Here is a 22,177-nt window from a genome sequence, read left to right on the forward strand (position 1 = left end):
TTATATTCTTAAGTATTCCATATACCCACGGGACAAACAATGAAGCAGCAAGTTCTCTGCATGCAATTGGCCAGGAGTTCATTCACTCTGGTAATTTTTAGAAGCAAGGTCCCACTTCCAAACTGAGTTAAGGATGAGATGTGTTCTTTAGTGGAAATTGTGAACTTTTAAAACTACAGAAATGTTTGCTTCCCTTGAACAAAACTGTCCTATGTTGGGCAAATGTATATGGATCTCTTTAAGTGAAGTTATGGTGTGGTGGTACTATGTGAGAAGCGACTTAAAAGAGGGTAGGCAATGTTTGATGTGGTGATGGGGGTTACCCAAGTCTTCTCAGTGCATAGAGTGTTAAATGAGGTTAGACAAGCTTTGCTAGGGCTTTTTGTGGTTACACAAGTTCTATATATGTCTGGATAGCTTTTAGTGACGCAGTGTGACGTTTGACTGCATTAGTTTGGCCAGCAGTGCCTATTATGTGTAGTGATGCTTTCAGCTGAGTTTGGTTGCATTGCCACAGTCCACTTTGCTTGTTAAGGGGTTTTAATGCTTTTAGACAAAATCTGCTGATGTTGCTTAAGTCACCTCACTAAATTAAATATATAAACTAGTTTGACCGAAATAAGACAACCTTCGCTAAGGATTTCTTGCATCACATGAGTCACTGTGGGGTTCCGTGATTCTGAACCTGTTCAATAAAGGTCGTCGGATAAAGACAATTTTGGTATCAGCGGACCGCAAATGACGAGTGCGGAGTGTTTTCGCCATAACGGATGAATGGAAACACTACGTATTCAGGGATTTCGTTCGAACCTTCGGGTTCCATTTTGTGTACGGCAGCCATTTTGTGGTTGCCCTCACATAGGCCGATGACTACGGCCGAATGAGTCGTTAGGACACGTACACCTTTAGCTGACTTTTGTGTGACCTGAACGAGCTGACTCCCTTGTCCGAGGCTGACCTCGTTGAGTCAGTTCCTTGTTAGCCAGCTGGTCAGATAGAGATCAAAGAGCAAGACATTGCTGAGTTTATGGTACATGCACACACCCTTCTATCTTGCTTCTCATCTGCTTCTGTTCCTTTATGGCTTAATTACTGATTTGGGATGAGGTCTTTTATTATGGGTCCGTCTGGCCTGTTCGAGCAGGAATGTTGGATTTTGCTTGGTCATTTCTGGTGGGCTGGACAATGGAAAGTGGGTTTGTCGTCATGCAATATGTATGAAATGTCATCATTTGATTGGCCAGTTTGCATGTAACTGATGCTAGCCAGGAATGTGAATTTTAACATAAAAGACGATGCTCCGCTCTATGAATTTGTGCAGTCTCTAGCGAACCACCCGTGTTGTGCTTCGTAGACCTCTGTTCCTGGTTAACTGAAATGTCGATGGCGTCGCCAGAAGACCCGTCTATCATCACGCTTTACAAATCGTCTAATGGCTCCAAGACAGGGCGACAGTCAGGGCAGCAGTCCTTCGTAGCCGTCGGAAAGCTGGGAACCTCGCAGCAAAGACTTTCCGACCACGACGACATACAGGGGTCGATGAAGTGGCAGGCCTTCCTCCAGAATTATCACACGAAGCTCCTCACGATCTTCAGGCTTGGACTGGTACCGCTGAAGTCGCCCCACGTTGGGCGCTTACTGAAGAACCGGGTTTTAGAACCCAGCGGCGCCAGGGGAAACGCCCGATGTCTTCGGGTTCACCTGTCTTAGAATACAGAGACACGAGATACTTCTCGGTGACGTCAAAGACCACATTTATTGGCTGCAACCAGAGCCAAAAGAGCAGTCAGGGAGTGTACTGAGCATGCACCATAAGGAGGCAGTGCATAGTCAGTGTGCCGTCCATGGGTGACCCTTGAAATGGAATTAAGGGGTCCCAATGGCCTACCAGGCATTCTGCGCCATTCTTTAGGGTTATCTCTATCATCCTTTGAAAGACAGGATGTGTCTCCGTCTACAAAATGTAAGATGGATTGGCTGGCTGCTTCAAACAGGCCATCTGCATTTAAAGTGGGACCCCTGGGAAGGCAAGAGTTAGTAGCTGCCCTAAGGGCAGTGCATTCACTGTAATATGGAGCACTGATCAGGTCTGAACCCGGCAATGCCACTAAAAGGTGCGCCGTGGGCCAGACTATGGCAGTGCACCCTCCAGATAATACAGCCCCTGGTGGGAGCAACCTGTGTGTGTGATGGTGAAGTGAAGTTAGGTAGTCTTTGCTAAGGTTGGTTGAAGTGACAGGAGTAGACTTTATGTGTGATTTTAGAGAGTATTCAACATTTTTGGGTGGGGGTGTGTGTGTGTTTGCGTGTGTGTTTGTGTGTGTGTGTTTTGTTTCTAGTGGAGTTAGGAAACATTGTTGGAAGTTAGATGCATCATCAAGTTCACTCTGTGTGGATTGTTTTTAAGGGAGGTTTTACAATTGATGATTGTGAACGTAGACACCCGGTGCTGAAGTTGACTGCATCTACACAATGAGGCTTTGTATGGAATGCTCTCAGTGAGATTAGACAGTCTTTGATAAGGGTGGTAACATCACAGTAGATCACTGAATGGGTTGAGTGCTTTTAGTGACATTAGGCTGCCTTTGATATTGGTGGTTTTGGTGTCGATTGCCACTTCATGCTTAAAGTGTGCTTTTAGTGATGTAAACTGCTCTTTGATTTATTGACTGTAGCATCTCAGTCTGCTGTTGACTACTGCAGGCGGTTTCTGAAAGATGTTAGACACTGTTTACCTGGGTCCAACATATTGAATAGGATTTTATTTCCTTTTGTGTTTGCTGTGAGTATGTGCTCTTGGTAGGGGTGTTCTCATTTGGTACGAATTTCTTTTAATAAACTTTTTTTTTGTTTATAAGACTCATTCGTACTGAAGTGCTCTTTCTGCACTTGTGGTTCTACGACACAATGTAATACTGTCTACAAATTTGTACCTTAAACGAAGTATAATAGGTTTACATTGTGGTGATTTGTTACCAATACTAATGGTTGTCTGGGAGTTCCATTAGCAAAGGCTTTAGGTGTATTAAGTAAGGGTGGGCGTAAAATCCGTTTCGTGGGCGAATTTGCGGATTTTCCGCGATTTCGCGATCCGCCAATCTCGCGAAATCGCGGTAAAATCCGCGAATCAGCGGGGACGAATTTTCAGCCAAGCAAGGGTTACAGCAGCAGGTTCAAAAGTTGAACCTAATTTCTTTGTAACCTTTTACAAAAGGGTTACAAACAAATTAACTTCAACTTGGACACCTGCTGCTAATTGCTTCCTGGCGCCTCGTTGCCTGCTTGCAACTATTCTCTGACCCTGCTCTGACCCTTGAAGCAGGGTCAGAGAATAGTTACAAGTAGGCACCTGTCCAAGGAATTAAACCTCATCAGGAAGCACTTACAGATATAAAAAACAGGAAGAAGGGAGAGGATGGCAAATACACCCATTTTGAGTTGTCAGGAGGGGTTAAACTAAAAGAGATCTTTACAGCACAATTTTCATATGCATTTTGTTAAAAATAAAAAGCTGTATGTTCTGTAGGGGCAACTCAGGAATCTGGCCCTTCAGAGATCCGGCCTCTCTTTCTTTCTCTCGTTCTCTCTCTCCCTCTCTCTTTCCCTCTCTTTCTCTCTATCTATCTATCTATCTATCTATCTCTCTCTCCCTCTCCCATAAACGACTGCATGGGTAACTTCGCTATGCAAGCGGCTCGCGAAGACGCAAAAAGCCCCGCGAACACGCAAAAAACCCCGCGAACACGCAAAAAACCCCGCGAACACGCAAAAAACCAAAAATCCGTAAATTCGCACAAATTCGCGAATTTTGCAGATCGCGAATTCGCAAATCCGCAAATTCGCGGATCGCGAATTCGCAAAATTTGCCCATGCTTAGTATTAAGCTCATGTATTTGCAAAGTTATTCATTTATATACGTAGTAACGTTGCATTGAACCACAGCATAACCCTACAGCCAGTACAGTGTCTGTGCACCAGATGCAAATTGTTCCTCCTTCCTGGTGTTTTTCAGGACATACATTTAATATACACGTTTGAGGGTCATTTCACATTGACTTATCGGGTAGTAATACTGCATGGTATGATATTTTCCCAGGGCGGAATTTCCACTACATTCTGACTGAGTTATCGATATCAGAATGCGAGTTAACTTGTGGTGTCAGAGATTTACCACATTCCAATCCTGCCCTGATGCAGGGTTTTCCAGGCAAATTCCACATGGGGAATAATTCTCTGAAAACCTGCACATCTTGTTATCTCAAATCAGGTAAAAAAAATCCATTTGCAACCAAATCAAAATGTATAGGGCCTCATTTATGAGAAATGACGCATCGCTGCGTGAAAGCAGCGAAGCGTCACTTCTCAGTGCGCACTCCTTGCGACATTCCTGATGCGTCATATTTAATGTATGACGCATCATGTCGCAAGGAGTTACAGATAAGTCAGTATTTCTGACGTATCTGTAAGCGCAAAAGTGACGCATTGCTGGAGTGTGTCACAAAAGTGACGCAACTCCAGCAATGCGTCCTTTCACATGGGGAAAGCCCCATGTGAAAGGGCTTGCGTCAGTCTTACGCCTGCTGTGAGGCAGGCGCAAGATTTTGACGCAACAGCGTCCTAAAAGTGACGCAGTGAAATCTCATAGATTTCACTGCGTCACTATTACGAGGCTTTTGGCGGGGGAACGCCCCCTCTGCATGCATTATACCTGACGCAGGTATAATGTGGCGCAGGCTTTGAAAAAGTGACGCATCTACCTAGATGCGTCACTTTTTAAATATGGCGCAACAGGGAGCATTTTTTACACCGCTGGTGCGTCACAAAATGTGACGCACCGGCTGCGCAAAACTGACGCAAGGCCTTCATAAATAAGCCCCATAGTTTCTTACCTGTCGGTGTAGTTTTGCAGCTTGAAGACTTTCTGGATTCACTATGCTGTGCATTATTCCGCCATCTAGTGGTTGGGCCCGGAATTGTAGTCTTTTTTTTTTTCCGTGGCCCAGGTGGCGTCGATATCCCACCATTTGGTGTCCTTTGTGACGTCGACGTGCTTCCGGCGGAAGCTCCCACTTTGGTCGCCATCTTCAGATTCTTTTTTTCTTGTCTTTGGTTATCTTTTTATTGATCCCTTTAGTTATGATTGCCATTTTATCCTACTTTCCTGCTGTCTCATCTTTCTGGCAGAGGAGGGTGGGATCACTAGTGAATCCAGAAAATCTTCAAGCTGCAAAACTACACCGACAGGTAAGAAACTATATGTTTTGCAGCGTGAATCTTTCTGGATTCACTATGCTGTGCATAGAGTTTGAAGCGGTTTGTTCTTATTGCGGTGGCTGGGTGGAAGATGAGTACTGGTTACTGAAAATGTGCTGTAAGGCCTTCTGTCCCACTTGCACTTCCTTGTTCATTTGAATATCCACACAGTAGTGCTTCGTGAACGTGTACACTGAAGACCATGTTGCAGCTTGGCAAATGTCTTGAATTGGTGTGTCAGCTGGAAACCCAATTGTTGCCCCTTTCTTCCTTTTTGAGTGAGCATGAGTTGTGTAGCTTAGCTTGATTTGCAGCAGATGCGTTAAGTATTTTAGCTCCGTTGACTCTCTTCTGACCTTTCTTTGCAAATTCTCCCTAATGCACCATTCTGAGAATCTCTTCCACTTTGTTATGTAGCATTTCCTTGTGGTAGGCCTTCTTGCCTCCCTGGGCTCTGCCATTCTGCTCGCTGGTAGTTTGAGGTATGCAAACTCTAGGTCTTCAGGAGCCAAGCAGCCAGGCTGAGGCTCTCTGGCTCTGGGTGTAGCACCCTTCCGTTCTGCATTGTTAGCAGGTCCCTTCTTTTTGGGAATCTGTGTACTGGTGCCTGCGCCCTCTCCACAATCTGCGAGAACCATGACTGTCTGGCCCACTGAGGTGCTATCAGTATCAGTGACTTGTTGCTGATCCTGCATTTGCTGAGAATCCTGTGTATCATTGGTATCGGTGGAAAAGCGTATGCAAATGTCTTTGACCAACTTATCCATAGCGCATTCCCTTGTGACCGATGGTCTGGTTGTCTGGGTGAAGTATTGGCATTTTGCATTCTGGTGTGTTGCAAATAAGGCTATTTATGGTGTTCAAAAAGAACTAACCTTAAAGAAGGGTCTAAGGGGAACCTTTTAAAGACCTGCTTGCATCCTATCCATCTTCCTTGTGTTACAGGAGAGATGTATTCACAACCATGATTGTACACCACTATTAAGTATCCTACTCACGGTAGGACTTGATTTACGCATGGTTTCAATATATAAAACATATTATTTTTCACTGTTGCAGTAGTGTTATATGTATGGGTCCTGAAGAAAGCTGTTAAGGCTGAAACATGTCGACCATATAGTTTCATCTATCGATAGTAGTATTTGCTGTTACACTATCTTCACTCTGTTTTTAATCTTGCCGTTATGATGACCCTCCTAATAACGTTTTTCTTCTGGCATCACGACAGGCAATCTTAACAATCACTTTTTCACCTTTTCACACACATTTTGAGCACTGCAACTTTTTACCCTTCAGCATCACCATCGTATTCTGTTGGCTCTCTCTCACCGGTAGATCTTATACTAGAATCCCCCACTATACATTCAGTGGGGCATCTAGTTGATACCAGTCTATACAAAATACCCAGATGACGAGATTCCGCCAATGGGTGGGCTGATGGGTATATATATATACACTTTCTCTCTTACAACACACTGACTACTTCTCTACACACTACTTTTTGAGTGTATAGATATCTAGAGTTCTATTTAGACCCTTGGCATCCCTTGTGTGTGTTTTATTTGTGGTGTTCCCCACCTTTGTAATACCTTCTGTAATTCCTGTTGGTTGATCTCCTATTCGTCTGATGCAGACGTCTGCCTGCTGAGCCTGTCTGCCTCCACGTTGTCCTGCCCTGGGAGGTGTATTGCTAATAGGTCTATCCTTAGTGGTATGGCTCATGAGAATATCTCCTGTGCTAGGCTTGATAGCGCTACTGACTGTGTCCCACCCTGCTTGTTGATGTAGAACATGGTTGTGGTGTTGTCTGTTTGGATCAACACTCTGTTTCTGTACAGCTGCTTCTGAAAAGCTTTCAGGGCTAGGAATACTGTCTTTAGTTCCAGGTAGTTGATGTGCTTGACCGCATCCTGTTGAGACCATAGCCCCCTCACCTTCAGTCTGTTCATGTGCGCGCCCCATGCCAGCTGGGAGGCGTCTGTTGTGAGGGTCACTGTTGCAGTAGGTAGTGTGAATGGTGTCCCCTGTGATATGTTTTGTTTGTCTCACCACGCTATTTCCTGATGCACTGCATGTGTAACAACCTAGATTTTCCCAACTCCTGGTTGCCTGTGACCTTAGCTGCTGTATCCATTCCTGGAATGGACTCATGTGTAATCAAATATTCTGGGCCAGGTGAATCCAAGACGCCATCATTCCCATCAGCTTGCTCACCGTCCTCACTGTCAGAACTAGCCCTTTGGGATAATGACGTGTTTCCTTCAGTATCGCCAAAGTTCTTTTCCTGCTGGGGAACACTTTGGCCTGTATGGTGTTGATCACTGCCCCTAAGAATATCTTGACTTGCTCTGGCTCTGTCAGTGATTTCTCCCAATGGATCGAGAAGCCCAGTTCTGTCAGTGTTAGTATGACCTGCTGGATTTGTAGTTTGCATTGATCATACGAACCTGCTTTTATGAGCTAGTAGTCGAGACAGGAGTATACATGTATCCCCTTGTGCTGCGACAGCTGCTAGGCATTTTGTAAACACCCTTGGTGTGGATTTCAGTCCGAATGCCAGTACTATGAACTGCTAGTGGCTTTGGTTGATCACAAACCTTAGTAGACGCTTGTGTTTGTGGTTGATGGGAATGTGTAAGTATTCGTCTTTTAAGTCTATGGTAGCCATGAAGTTTCCTTGTTGTATTTATGGTATTACCTCTTGTAGGGAGGTCATCTTGAATTTTGAGCTCTTATGAACTTGTTGAGGAACCTTAGATCTAGGATAGGTCTTAGTGTTTTGTCCACCTTTGGTACCAGAAAGTAAGTTGAGTAAACTCCCTTGTTTCTTTGGTTTTGCCGTACCACTTCTATCGCCTCCTTGCTGAGCAATTTCTGTGCCTCCAGTTGCGAGAGCTCCTTTGGTGAGTGTGCCTTTCTTCTTGGTTTTCTGTTTGGAGGTTGTCTTTCCAACTCTATACAGTATCCGTATTGTTTGATGTTTAGGATCCATTTGTCTGATGTGACCTTCCTCTTTCCTGAATAAAGTCTCTTATTCTCCCCCCTACCAGGAGTGTTCGAGGCACTCTTTGTCATTGAACGTTTGGCTGCATCTTTTCTTTTTGTTTTTCTGCCCACCCTGAGGTGTTGCTAGGGAGGGGGCCTGATGCCTGGCGGGGTCCCTTGGTTGAGGGCTATTGTCCTCCCCTCCGTGTCTGTCCTTGTTCATTTCCGCGCCCTCGAAAGGACTGTCCCCGGGGTTGATACTGCCAGTACTGCTGCTGTTGACCCTGCTGCTGCTGGCCTTGGTTGTTCCCTTGGTAGCCTTGCTGGGACGTTTGATGCGATGTGGTCGGCACGTTTCCTCCACTTCTACCACCAGATCTCCTTGTGGCTGTGCCTCTTCTCATCCCCCTGAACTGCAGCGCTCCCATGGACCTTGTTGTTTCATTGTCCTTCTTGAGCTGTGTCAACTTGTCATCCACTGGTGTGCCGAATAGTTGCTCTCCATTGAAGGGTGTATTTAAGATATTGCTTTGTACCTCCGGCTTGAATCCTGAAATTCTAAGCCATGCGTGTCTTCTCTCAGTCACCCCTATCAGCATTAGTCTGCTAGATGTTTCTGCAGCATCCAGCGCTGATTTTAGGCATGCTTTTGCAAAGTTCTTTCCTTTCTCTACCAGGTGAGCAGCTCTTTGTTGGTACTGATCTGGTAGGTACTTTAGGAGCTGCCCCACTTCATCCCAGTGTTGGTATGTGTACCTGTTGAGCAGGGCATTGGAGTTCGCAATGCGCCACTGTATTGCTGCATTTCTCTCCACCTTTCTCCCTGTGAGATCCATCCTCCTACTCTCCTTGTCTGAAGGTGGTCCGGTATTTTTGGGAACATTGGCCCTTTTCCTAGCCGTTGCTGCAATTATGGAGTTGGCTGGCACTGACCCCTGGATGTATGCAAGGTCCTGTGAAGAATGTTTGTATTTTTTCTCTGCTCTAGGTGTCACAGCCTTGCATACTGCTGGCTCTTAAAGGCCTCCCTACCCTGGTCCAGGACACTGATTTTTGGTAGGAATTGGCTTCTGGTCTGTTGAGGCAGTAGAGTTTCCAGGAGGAAACATGCCTTGGGCTTCTCCTTCTCCATTTTCACTCCATAAGTCTGTGCAGCCTTCTGCACGACCATGTTGTAGATCCCTATGTCGTCTGGCGGTGAAGGCCTCGAAGGGTAAGTGTCTATGCCTTTTTCCGGCGTTTCAGTGTCGAGATCTTGCCATTCCACGTCTCGTGCCTCCGAGGACGTTGAGTACCAGTAGGATTGCCGATCTTCGTTGCCTTCTCCCTCAAAACAGTAGTCCTCTTCCCCCAGTTCCTCGACTGGTTCTGGTGTTTTTTTGTGGTTCCGCGTCTTCGTCGTACCTTTCGACCTCGACCGTGAGTTTTGGCGGGATGTGTAATGACTCATCTTCTCGTCAAAGTCCTTCTACCGCTGTAGGATGCTCGCCATTTCGGCCTCGAGCCTCCTCTTCTTCCTCTCCATCTTGGCAGCATGTTCGGCGTTGAGGAATGGAGCGCTTCTCTTCTAGGACGTCGACGTCGATGTCGGTCCCTCTTTCCTCGGCGCCGAGGTGTCCTTCTCGAGGGCAAACTTCAACGTCTTTTCTAGGCTTTTCGTTGATTTGGAATCCTTTTCGAAGGCTCCGCTCGGCTGACTGTCTCTGGAGGCTGTTACTTTCGTCAAATGTTTTGACGCCAGAGGTCCTTTCGAGGATTTAGCTTCACCCCTACGAGTGTCGCTCAGGGCTTTTACTTCACTCTTTCAAGCGTTGCTTGGATGTTTTGGGGTCATGACTCCCTTACCTCCTTTGATGTCTTCTTATGGACCATGACGACCGTGCAGTCCTCAGGCCCTTCAGCGATGTTGTCCTCTTCTCCACTGGAGAGGCCCAGGTCTCGTAGTGATGGAGGTGGCCCTTGCATGTTGTGGTTCGCCATTCTCTGTCTCTTCCTTTCTCTGAGGGTCTTGGTTGTAAACGCCAAGCAGGCGTTGCAGTCTTCGCTTCTGTGGTCGAGCGGCAAGCAGGGGTTGTAGACTGGATGCTTGTCCTTTTGTGCATATTTGTGGTGGCAATTGGTCCAAACTTGAACGGTGTCTTGTCCATGTCCAGGGAGCCCCCTGCGAGCGCATTCTCTGTCAAACGCTGAGGTTTGTTTGTAAAACTTCTCCCTCATCGCTCCAGGTACTTCACCTGTAGTCCAGTGAAGTTGAAAACTTAACTCTTCGTCGAATATCTTCGATTTTGCTTGCATTCCTTTCTGAAACTCTGGAACTCCTCGGCAACGATCCAGAATGCAGAAAAAAGAATCTGAAGATGGTGACTAAAGGTGGGAGCTTCCGCCGGAAACGCGTCGACGTCACGAAGGACACCAAATGGTGGTATGTCTCCACCCATCTGGGCCACAAAAACATAATAATTAAAGGCTACAATTTTAGGACCCAACAGCTCGATGGCGGAATAATGCACAGCATAGTGAATCCGGAAAGATTCACGCTTCAAAATTACCAAGGCTCTTTAGAATGAGGGCCTCTTGGCTTCACCAGCGTGTGACATAAACTCTTGTTATAATGAGGGTCAGAAAAGGTTTTGAAGTCAAATAATATGTTTATGACTGCAAAAATGTTAGGATCACGAATCACAAATCATTGCTCACGGATTCAGGCTTTGAAATTTTATTTTCAAAATGAAATCAAACTTACTAGAAGGAAAACTCGACAGTGTGGCAGGTATTATCACATATTGCAGTTAGAATCATTGGTGGGAACATGAGTATTACCAGGAGAGCAGCACAGAGTACAGTAAGGAGAGTTGGGAACACCTGCAAAGACATAGTTTTCAGTGTTCACAAACTGTCCCGATGATTTATATGGTTCTTTATCAGAAAACCAAGACAAGAAATATCGACCTGCTGAAACAGAGAGGACAAATTATCGTGTACCAGAATATCATAAAGTGGTGTTTGTATAGCTAAGTATAGATTTAACGTTCTTAACTCTCTGTGTATGTTCCTTGAATATATATATATGATCAAGATACACATATGTGAATTTAAGTTTAGTAAACGTTCAATGGGATATACATACTTACTCATCTTTCACATCCCTTCCTATTTGAGGAAGAGGTTGGAAACCACATTGTGAGACAGAAATACTTTTGTAACTCACACAATAGGTTAAATACACAACATCAAGCTATTCTGCACTCCACAGCCCTGTGGTTTTGCGAATCGCAGTGCTTGCGACCGCAGAATGACTGCACACATCTCGCCTCACAGGGCCAGATTTATGACCCTTCCAATTTGCGAATCGCAAATTGCATTGTTTTGCGATTCGCAATTTGCGTTTCGCAAAATGGAATTTACAACAGTGTCTCAGACACTGTTTGCGATTCCTAATGGGGTCGCAAATTGCCTGCTTCATTCCTGTGGCAAGTTGCAATTTGTAACCCCCATTGGGAATGGCGAGCACTTCCAGAGATGGTGGTCTGCTGTGGTCAGCAGTCCACCATGTCTGTAACTGCTTTTTAAATAAAGCTGTTTTTTTTAATACAGTCCATTTTTCTTCAAGGAAAACGGGCTGCATTTAAAAAACAAAAATGGAACGGTTTTGTTTCATTTTTTAAGAGTAGGCAGTGGCCGTGGGACCAGTGCCTCCTCTTAAAAAATATTTTCACTACCAGTCACAAAGGAGAAGGAATCGCCTAGGTACCCCTTCCCGTTTGCAAGTGGATTATCACCTTTTTGAAATGGGTGGTAAACTGTGAGTGTTTTGTGAACGTAATTGTGGCCGCAAAACATTCATACATTGAAGTATGACTCGCTATTAGGAAAGGACACCATTGGCACGCCCCTTCTTAATAGCGAGTCGCAAACCCTAATCGGTAGTAGGTTCCAACTCACAAAATAGGGTTTGTACTTAGGGCTGACCTATTTTGCGGCCGCAGACGTGCCAAAATTTACGTTTACGACTACAAAAACGGTTGTACATCTGTCCACAAGTCCAATTGGTCGGGCCTTGTCGCCGGAAGAGAAAGACAAACACACGCCACCATGTTTCCATGAGAAGGTGGGCGCGTGCCTAAGATTTAACAGATGCTTTCGCTCTGAGGCTTTGATGACCGTTCCACCTTCTGGAAACCAGACGAACCAGGCCACAAAGAACAGAGATCAATAACAGATTGAAGAGGGAAATAAAAGGTTCTCTTACCACCTCCCAGCTGCGCTCCTTGTTCAGCGCGATCACCACGAGGGACGGGTTGATCAGGTAGCCGTCTTCATTGAACGAGAAGTCTTTGCCGCCGTAGGAAATGTTCATAAAATATCTACAAATCGGCAACGCCAACAAAGACAAAAATAATAACGGCGAATTAACAACGTGCTTCGCACAATAGCAGACATTTTGAACTGAATGTGTGTCGCCCTTGGCAGCGGAAGCCCGTCCGCACCCTCCGTGATTACCAACTAGTTTTCAGTTTCAATAGATTTCAGCACACTTTTCATGGAAGGGGGTATTCAGCGAGCCCGAAGGTGGGCCTCAGGCGGGAATGATCTACTTGGAAGGGCCTGGGCAACAGACAGAGAGAAAGAAAGTGTCGCAGGGGGGGAAATCGAATGTACTGGAAGGCGAGGGCGCTATAGTTAATTGGAAGGAAATTCTAGAGAACGAGATGTATTAAGGGAAAAAAGGGAATACGAGGGTGGCAGACAGAAGACATTATGTAAAAAATAAAGAAGCAATAATAGTAATTAACATGCTAAAGAGTCGAAACTGTGGAAATGTGGACATTATGATTTTTGCAGAAGAATGATTAAAAAAAAATAAAGAACACTCAAAGAATGCAAATGTGTGATAGTTTTAAAACAGCAAATTTTAAACAGAGCAAAGAATAAGGGTTGAGGAAAATGTAGGTTTAGAGGCAGAAAAAGGAATATGAGTGGTAACGGCATTTTTGCGTGTGGAATTATTGTTATAGGAAGAGGTATGTATAAAGGTAAAGGGAGGTGAAGAGATGTAGGTGAAGAAGGAAATGATTGTGTGAGAGGAGAGGTAGCAGTAAAAGTAGTGGTAGTTGCAGCAATGGATGTGGATGTAGAAGTGTGTGTGAGGCTGGGGAATGGAAATAAAGGTAGCAGTGGAGACAGATGTAGAGGTCGGCACAGAGCAAAGTGTAGAGCTCAACACTGATGTAGCAGTAGGGGAAGAGACGTAGAGGTAGGCATGGAGAAAAATGTAGAGGCAAGTGTAGATTTAGAGACAGGTGTAGAGGTAGAGCAAAAGATAGCTACAGAGGTACGAGTGGAAGCAGACACATATGTGGTGGTAGGTACATAGGCAAGGGTATAGATAGACACCCCCTGAAGTAGAGGGAGAGGGTCATAGAAGTAGGGGTTGAGGACAAGATAGATGTAGAGGTAGGGGCAGAGGGAAGTCTAGAGTAAGACACACTAAAAGAGACAAATCTAGAGGAAGGAGTGGATGCATAGAAAAATACAGAGGTATGTGTAGAGATAAAGGAAGAAATAGACGATAGCTATGGAGGTAGTAGTGGAGGCAGAGAAAGAGGTAGAGGTAGGGACAGAGGCTAGAGTTCCGTTATACAAAGGTATAGAGAAAGAGATAGATATAGATAAAGATGAATTCGGTGAAGGACAGAGCTGGCTAATTAAATCATCTTGTTTGCTATATTTCCGAAATGGATAAGTAGGTTAATAATAAGCAAGGATTGTTTATTTTATTTATTTTTCTAGTAATCTTCAACAATTCTACCAGAGCAAAACAGAAAATACAGCCAACACATGTTTCACCCCTTCTCAGCACTCAGACCTAGGGTAGGCTTTCTCAAGGCTGATTATATTAAGTGCATTTGTGCCATTGGATAAAAAAGAGGAGAAACCAAAAATGATTATGTCATTAACAAAAGGCAAAGAGACAAGGAACAAAAGAGAGAAAAAAGAGAGAATAGAACCAATTATATGGTGGAATGATAAAATCCCAGCCCCAAGGGAACAAAGTTTCAGTACAACAGGTTGTCATACCATGAGCCCTTTACTGCACCCTAAAAAATCTATCTGATCTGTCGAGCAAAAGTGTGTTCCCTGTTGGGGACACAATTCCTTTTTAAAAATATGCGCTTATCATCACCAAGCTCCAATGTGGTGCTTAGGTGCCAATAGCCACTGATCCGACTACTGTAAAAGCTCGGTCCCAGTGGGTGCCAGCAGTGCCTCATAATTTACACAAGGGTAATTATAAGTCACCACAAGTCTTACCACATAGGATTGATGCAAAGGATTGTCATACTGGTCATATATAATCCTACGGTCAGAATAAAGTAGAGAGGGAAAACTGAGACCATATGAGCTCGAGATGCTGAAAGACCTCGGGTACCGCAGCCTGAGCACCCTCCGGAGATCTGTGTGTAATTAGAAGTTCACAGGACCGAATCCGGAAGGGTCTACTTATCCTTTAATCATTCTGCCATCAATAAAATGAGTACACTTTAGCTGGATAATAACTGTCATTGCTGAACACCAAGAGACAACTCAATTTGAAGCATATGTGATATACAACGTAATTACTGTAATATTCCTTTACAGCTCTTTGATGTAACAGAACGGTAGCGCTCAACAGAAAACATAGCTGAGTCCTCAAAAGAATAAGCTCTTTAGACTCCCGTCTTTGACTGGGGGGAGTTAGTGGTAGAGGAACCAGTCACCTATATACCTGCCAACTCACACAAGGCTACCATGTGACACATGATATCAGTTCCCATCACACGGTTCTCCAGTGAGGAGCCGATATCACAGAGTGGCAGTGAAAATGAGCTGGCAGCCACTGTAAATAGTAGGTTTTTCGGAGGCGTTGGTCTGCTGACGTCCATTAAGAGGTGTGAAAACACCCCAGGACATCTGTACCAGCATTCACAAGGATATGTTTTTCCTTATTTGGGAGGACATTACTTGGGGGCGGGGTTCAAGAGTGCCTTGTAGGTACTTCTCAACACAAAGACCTGCACTATTCATGGCCCCATCACCCCGGTCACCCCGAGAGGGACGGGTATGCCCAGACGTGGGTCCCGTGCTCTCCATGCCACTGGAGCCAAGCTATCCTGGCTGAAGAGGGCTGAAAGCCTGAAACCGGTCCTAGGATGCTTGTTTCCAGTCCAGGGAGGACCTGGCCTGGCAGTTCGGGCTGGACTGTTCCCATTGGGCGCAGGGTCAGGACTGATTTGCATAGGACTTGGTTCCAACAGGAATGGCATGGTTAGCAAAAAAACGATGGATTTAGGCCCAGATCTCTGTACTGGGGTGAATGTATGAAATTGTTCTGCATTCTGTCCATCAATTGTTCTTTTTGCATTGGTCACCCCGAGTGGGACAGGTATGCCCAGGCGTGGGTCCCGTGATCTCCATGCCACTGGAGTCAAGCTATCCTGGCTGATGAGGGCTGAAAGCCCGAAACCGGTCCTAGGATGCTTGTTTCCAGTCCAGGGAGGACCTGGCCTGGCAGTTCGGACTGGACTGTTCCCATTGGGTGCAGGGTCAAGAATGATTTGCATATGGCTAGGTTCAAACTGGAATGGCATGGTGAGCAAAAAAAAAAGCGATGGATTTAGGCCCAGATCTCTGTACTGAGGTGAATGTATGACATTGTTCTGAATTCTGTCCATTAATTGTTCTGTTTACATTAAATTTAAGGCAATGTGTCACGTACACAAATATATTTCAACTCTGGTTCCTCCTACTTAAGATCTTTGGTACTGCCATATACTCCCAGTCATTCCTATGCTCAAGCAACTCGGACCTTGCAGTTGTTTCTAAAGTCAAGGAAGGTAGGTTGAGATTTTTTTTTCTTGGGCCAAAACTTATGGAATTCTCTTCTCGCTAAGTTGCGATTATGTTGGTCGTTCTTTGCTTTCCGTCGGACACTAAAAACCTGGGTCTTTCAAACCCTGCCATCTTCATCAGCCGCATCATTGCTCCTGGTACCTATTGTACCGTAGCTCTAGGAAACCCTCGGTTGGGTAGGCATGCGCTGTACAAATCTGAATCATAATAATAATTGCAGTGAACAAAGGCACTTCAGTCTGTTGTGTGGCAATCCAATTGGTGTATAATGTCATTTACGTTATATAGGGCCCGATGTAGGTGGCCATTTACCGGCCGGTAACGGCCGAATTCGGCCGTTACCGACCGGTAAATGGGTTTTCAGATGTAGGGGGCCTATATTTTACTGATTCTGTAAATTTACCGAATCGGTAAATTTACAGAATCGGTAAAATACCGAATCGGTATATTTACCGATTCGGTAAATGCACATGTAGGTGGCACTCCTAAGAGTGCCACAGGCCCTTTAGAATCGGTATTTTACCACCCAATCCTATTGGGTGGTGAAATACCGAATTCAGGTGTGCATGCACATGTGTGCATGCACACCAGTGCCATGTGACACGCAGACATGCCCTTAGGGCATGTCTGTGTGCCACATGGCACACGTGCCTGAATTCAGGGTGCTAGAGGGTGTCAAAGTGATACCCCCTGCACCCTTGCAAAAATCGGTATTTACCGAATCTTGACCATTGATTCCTATGGGCTGCAATGCCCATAGGAATCAATGGGTTTTACCGATTCGGTATTTACAGAATCGGTAAATACTGAATCTTAACGATTCGGTATTTACCGAATCTGAAATACCTACATTTCCCCCCTTCTAATTTACCACTTCTTAAATACCGAATCGGTATGATTCGGTATTTTAGAAGTGGTAATTTAGAATTACCTACATCGGGCCCATAGTGCCTTCATTCTGTTGAGTGGCAAAAACGTTTCATTTGCAACACCAACGCAACTGACAATATATTGAGGGAAACAACTTTCTACAACTGATGGGCAAAGCTTAGTATGTTGCCACCAAAGGCTAGAAAATGTTAGCAAGCCTGATGTGCTGCAGGTGGTGATGTTCTGAATCCAACTGTTCCTCTCAGTAGAGCAGGTCTTCCTGTGGCAGGACGTCATTTCCGTCACTAAAAGTTACCTGTGCTTAAAGGATGCCTGGGGGAGGCTCCACGCAGAGGTCCCAGATGTGTGGGGATATATTTTAACCACTAAAACTCAGAATTTCTGTAGCCATGGGTAGATCTTTTAAGGGGGCATGACTTCAAGGAAACACGAAACATAAAAGGGGTTTCAGGTATAGAAAGGGGTGTGTTTGCCTCCCCCAATATCTTTTTTAAAATGTCACAATAAGGTATGATTTTAAAGAACATATTTTGCGATTAACAAAAAAAGTATTAGTATTTTAGCTCCTGTTCATTAATTTGTGATAATTAGTAGGAAATAGTTCATTTTAATGCACCGTGCGTCAGGAACATTGGGAACTTTCAGGAAATGTAGTCAAAACACCTCCGGCCAGTAAAATTGATGAAAACCGAATAGAACATGAATTCAATTATACATGGGGTTGTGTGTTCTCCATAAAGGAACCTTTGGGGAAATGTGTGTTAAATACTGCATTTCTAGGTACATTTTTCGAACAGCCATTGATATTAAGTATATGGGGTTTGAGAGCAAATCTAAACATGATGCCAGACAATTATGCGCACACACACATGGTGCATTCAAAGCCGCTGTCACTGGGCGCTGCAATGACTGTACTTAGCACCTGCAGGGGAGCTTGAGGGACCAGTGAGCAGGACAAGGACACAAGGTAGATAGACATTGTGTGTTGGGTGAGCAGGGGCACAGCTCAGGAAGTACGTGTAGCAGTGGGACCCTTTCCAAAATGCACAAGAGCAAGAAGTAACCAGGCAGAAACTCAGGGTCTTATTTATGAAGGCCTGCAAAACTTTTACACCGCCGTTGCGTCACGTTTTGTGATGCTGAGGTGGCGCACATAATGTGCCACGTTGTGCCATATGCAGATGCGTCACTTTGTAAAGGCCTGAGCTACATTATACCTGCGTCAGGTATAATGTATGCAGGATGTGTGTTCCCCCGCAATAAAGGGTCGTAGAAGTGGTGCAGTCTGATGCACATCTGTTATATCAAATCCTTATGTTAGTATCAGTATTCATGTGTCATAGCATCCTGGGACCACATTATGCACAGTGTCCTAAGGGGGCAACAGGTGTGTGCACCCAATTGTGTGCCCTAGGGCTCTATGGCATTACAAAAAGGGTCATAGACACTTGAGCAGCCCCTTCTGTAATACTGATTGTGCTGTCACACATGGAGCGCCAGCGCTATCTTGAGAAGTTGTTCTCTCATTTGCATGTTGGTGTACCCCATGCAAATGAGGAAATCACTTAGCTACTGTGCCCCCATCCCTATTACGAATGTAGAGGCAAGCAGGCCTGTAGAAGCCACACTAACAGCGCATATTGTGGGGAAAAAGGGGTTCCATGGACCCCCCGACATCCTCCTACCGGCAGATGAAGTTACTTATTTCACCCACCTGCAGGGGATCTCAGTTTCCTTTTTAAAGCGTCGGCTCCTGAAACACAGAGCGGCTTGTATTTCACTGCATATGGAGCCCACAGAGCAGCAGCGAATGTGTGGCTGCCCTAGCGGCGATATACTAAAGTACAACATACTTTTTTGCATAAATCAGTGTGTTGCCCTGGAGGCAGCACATTCATGACATTCGGGCAAACTGTCCTTGGCTATGCCAAGAGAACCCTTCTAAAAGTATGCCTGGCAAAGACAACGGCAGTGCATCCATTCTGTTAACGGGGCACTGGTGTGAATGTACCAATGCTGGTGCCTTTGCATCAGTGTCTCAGTATTAGTACTTGTGGACTTGACACTGCTTCTGGATCAGTGTTGGCATGTCAGTATTAGTCCATATGTGTCTGTGTTCCTCTGTCTGTTACCTCCTAGTGTTCAAAAATCAATTTCAGTGACCCTATATTTCCATCTACTAATTTTCTAGTGCAGTGTCACTGTGTCATATCCCCATGCCAGGTCTTATGTGATATATTTCATGTGCAAATGTCAGCATCCAAAATCAGGGTACTCCGAAGTCGGTCCTGGGGGCCTGGATCCATGCCAGGTTTTTTAGCATATCCCCATTTAGATGAATGTAGTTATCAATCAATCAATAAGTCTATTTGTAGAGCGCACTACTCACCTGTGAGGGTCTCAAGGCGCTGGGGTGTGGGGGTGAGGTGCTGCTATTGCTCGAACAGCCAGGTCTAGAGAAGTTTCCTGAAGGTCAGCAGGTCCCGGGTCTGTCATAGGCAGAGGGGGAGGGTGTTCCAAGTCTTGGTGGCGAGGTGGGAGAATGATCTGCTGCTGGCGGTCGCTCGTTGGATGCGGGGGACAGTGGCGAGGTATGCGGAGCGAAGCTGGCAGTTCAGGGTGTAGAGGGTGAGTTGTTTGTTGAGGTACACTGGTCTAGCATTGTGGAGTGCTTTATGAGCGTGGGTGAGGAGCTTGAAGGTGATCCTCTTGTTGATGGGGAGTCAGTGCAGGTCTTTCAAGTGGGCTGTGATGTGGCTGTGGCAGGGGATGTCTTGGATGAGGAGTGCAGAGGCGTTCTGTATATGTTGTAGTAATTTCTGGAGTTTGGCTGAGGTTCCCACGTAGAGAGCATTGCCGTAGTGTTGCTGACAAGGGCCTGGGTGACCGTCCTTCTGGTTCCAGTGGGGTCCATCTGTAGATCTTGCGGAGCTTGCGGAGGGTGTTGAAGCAGGAGGAAGAGGCGGCGTTGACTTGCTGGGTCATTGACAGCGATGAGTCCAGGATTACCCCCAGGTTGCGTGCGTGGTCAGTGGGTGTCGGTGCAGCTCCCAGTGCTGCTGGCCACCATGAGTCGGCCCAGGCGGAAGGGGTGGATCCGATGATGAGGACCTCCATCTTGTCTGCGTTTCAGGTGGCTGTTATTCATCCATTCGGGTGGCTGTTATTCATCCATTCGGCGATGGCCTTCATACCTTCTTGGAGGTTGGTTTTGACGGTGGTGGGGGCCTTGGTGAGGGAGAGGATCAGCTGAGTTTTGTTGGCGTATGAGATGATGTCGGAATGGAGCGAGGTTGACATTCTGGGTTATGCCGGTGAGGAAGGAGGTGGTCCAGTCCAGGGCTATGTTGTGGATTCCTGCGTTGTGAAGGGGTGTGAGTAGGTTGTGGTGGCAGATGGTGTCGAAGGCGCCGAAAGGTCCAGGAGGATGAGGGCTGCGGTTTCTCCATTGTCCAGCAGGGTCCTGATGTCGTCGGTGGCGGCAATGAGGACTGTTTCGTTGCTGTGCTTGCTGCGGAATCCAGATTGGGACAGATCCAGGATGTTGTTCTCTTTGAGGAAGGAGGTCAGTTGCCTGTTGACAATCAATTACTTTTGCCGGGAACAGGAGTAGGGAGATGGGCCGGAGGTTCTTGAGGTCCTTGGGGTCCACCTTGGGTTTCTTGAGTAGGGCGTTGATCTCAGCGTGCTTCCAGCTCTCTGGGAAGGTGCCGATCTCAAAGGAGTTGTTGATGATCTTGCGGAGATTAGGTGCGATGGTCGAGTTTGCTTTGTTGAAGATGTGGTGCGGGCAGGGGTCTGATGGTGAGCGGGAGTGGATGGTGTTCATGATTTTGATGGTGCCTTTGTCATTGACGTGGGTCCAGGAAAGTAGGGGGTCGGTGTGGCTGGGGGACGGTGAGTCTGAGGTGTCTATATCTATAGGGGGGCCTGGTTGTTGAAGCTGACGTGGATGTCTGAGATCTTGCGGTGGAAGAAGGTGGCTAGGGAGTCGCAGAGGTCTTAAGATGGCAGGATGTCATTGGAGTTGGAGCTGGGGTTGGAGAGTTCCTTCATGATGTCGTATGCATTGGTGTTGATGCGTTCTTTGAAGGAGGTCCTTTTGGCGGTTCCGATGAGTTGATGGAGTCTGCGGATGGCACTCTTATAGGCTGCATTGCTGTCCGGTTTCGGTTCGTGGTGCCACTTTTTCTCTGGCCTGCGGCAGGCCTGCTTGGATGCCTGGAGGTTGGCGGTGAACCAGGTGGACTTTCTGTCGGTGCGTCTGTTAGAGGGTTTCTTGATCGGCCGAGAGTGTTGGCGCAGTCATCGATCCATTGCCTGAGGTTGCGGGCGGCAGTGTCGGTGTTGGTGGTGTCAGTTGGTGGGTTTCGAGCGAGGGTGGTGTTTAGCTGGTCTTTGGTGACTTTGCTCCAGCTGCGACGGTGGCCCCTTGTGTGTGTTGGTGTGCGGTGGACTTCTCGAATGTGAAGTGGATGCAGCAGTGGTTGGTCCAGTGGAGTCCTGTGGTGTGGCTGAAGGTGACTTGGTTGCTGGCTGAGAAGATGGGGTCGAGCGTGTGTCCGGTGGAGCGGGTTGGAGTGGTGACGAGCTGCTTGAGTCTGAGGTTGTCGAGCAGGGGTGATGGAGTTGCTGTTGTTGGTGTTCTTGAGGTGGAAGTTCAGGTATCCGAGGCGGATGTAGTCTGTGGACCCAAGGGCGTGTGTGCTGACGAAGTTGGCGATGGAGTGAACTGTGGCCACATCTGTAGATGTGCGTTCCTCTGGGGGTAGTGTTGGGGTCAATGTGGATCTGAAAGTGCAAGTGTTCAGCGGCGCTGAGGGTGTCGTCGGTGCTGGTCGAGATTCTGAGGGTTTTTCTGTGGACGATGGCAATTCCTCCTCCTGCTCTGTTGGTCCGATCCCTGCGGGTGATCTTGTAGCCGCCTGGAATGGCTATGGCGATGTCAGGTGCCTAGGAGTGGTTCATCCAGGTCTCCGCCAGGAAGGCGACGTCCAGGGAGGAAGAGTCGAGTGGGTCCCAGAGTTCTATGGCGTGCTTTCGGGAGGAGCGGGTAATGAGTAATGTGCATCGGAGGTTGTTGCGACCTCCCCCGGTGAGCGCCATGGTGGCTTGGAGGCTGGTGTAGCTGCAGTTCCAGCAGGAGAAGGGTCCTTGG

The 22,177-nt window shown here is 46.4% G+C and overlaps 1 protein-coding gene across 1 annotated transcript in view; it reads right to left on the bottom strand.

Moving 5' to 3' along the window:
- GRIN2D (glutamate ionotropic receptor NMDA type subunit 2D) overlaps positions 1–22,177 on the bottom strand; it is a 1,061,440-nt gene that overhangs the window by 789,150 nt on the left and 250,113 nt on the right. Inside the window, exon 3 of the mRNA XM_086930354.1 lies at positions 12,488–12,602. Coding sequence (XP_086786480.1) covers positions 12,488–12,602 — 115 coding nt within the window. The remainder of the gene's footprint in view (positions 1–12,487; positions 12,603–22,177) is intronic.

Source organism: Lissotriton vulgaris, chromosome 7, assembly GCF_964263255.1.
Source record: "Lissotriton vulgaris chromosome 7, aLisVul1.2, whole genome shotgun sequence".
Classification (NCBI taxonomy): domain Eukaryota; kingdom Metazoa; phylum Chordata; class Amphibia; order Caudata; family Salamandridae; genus Lissotriton; species Lissotriton vulgaris.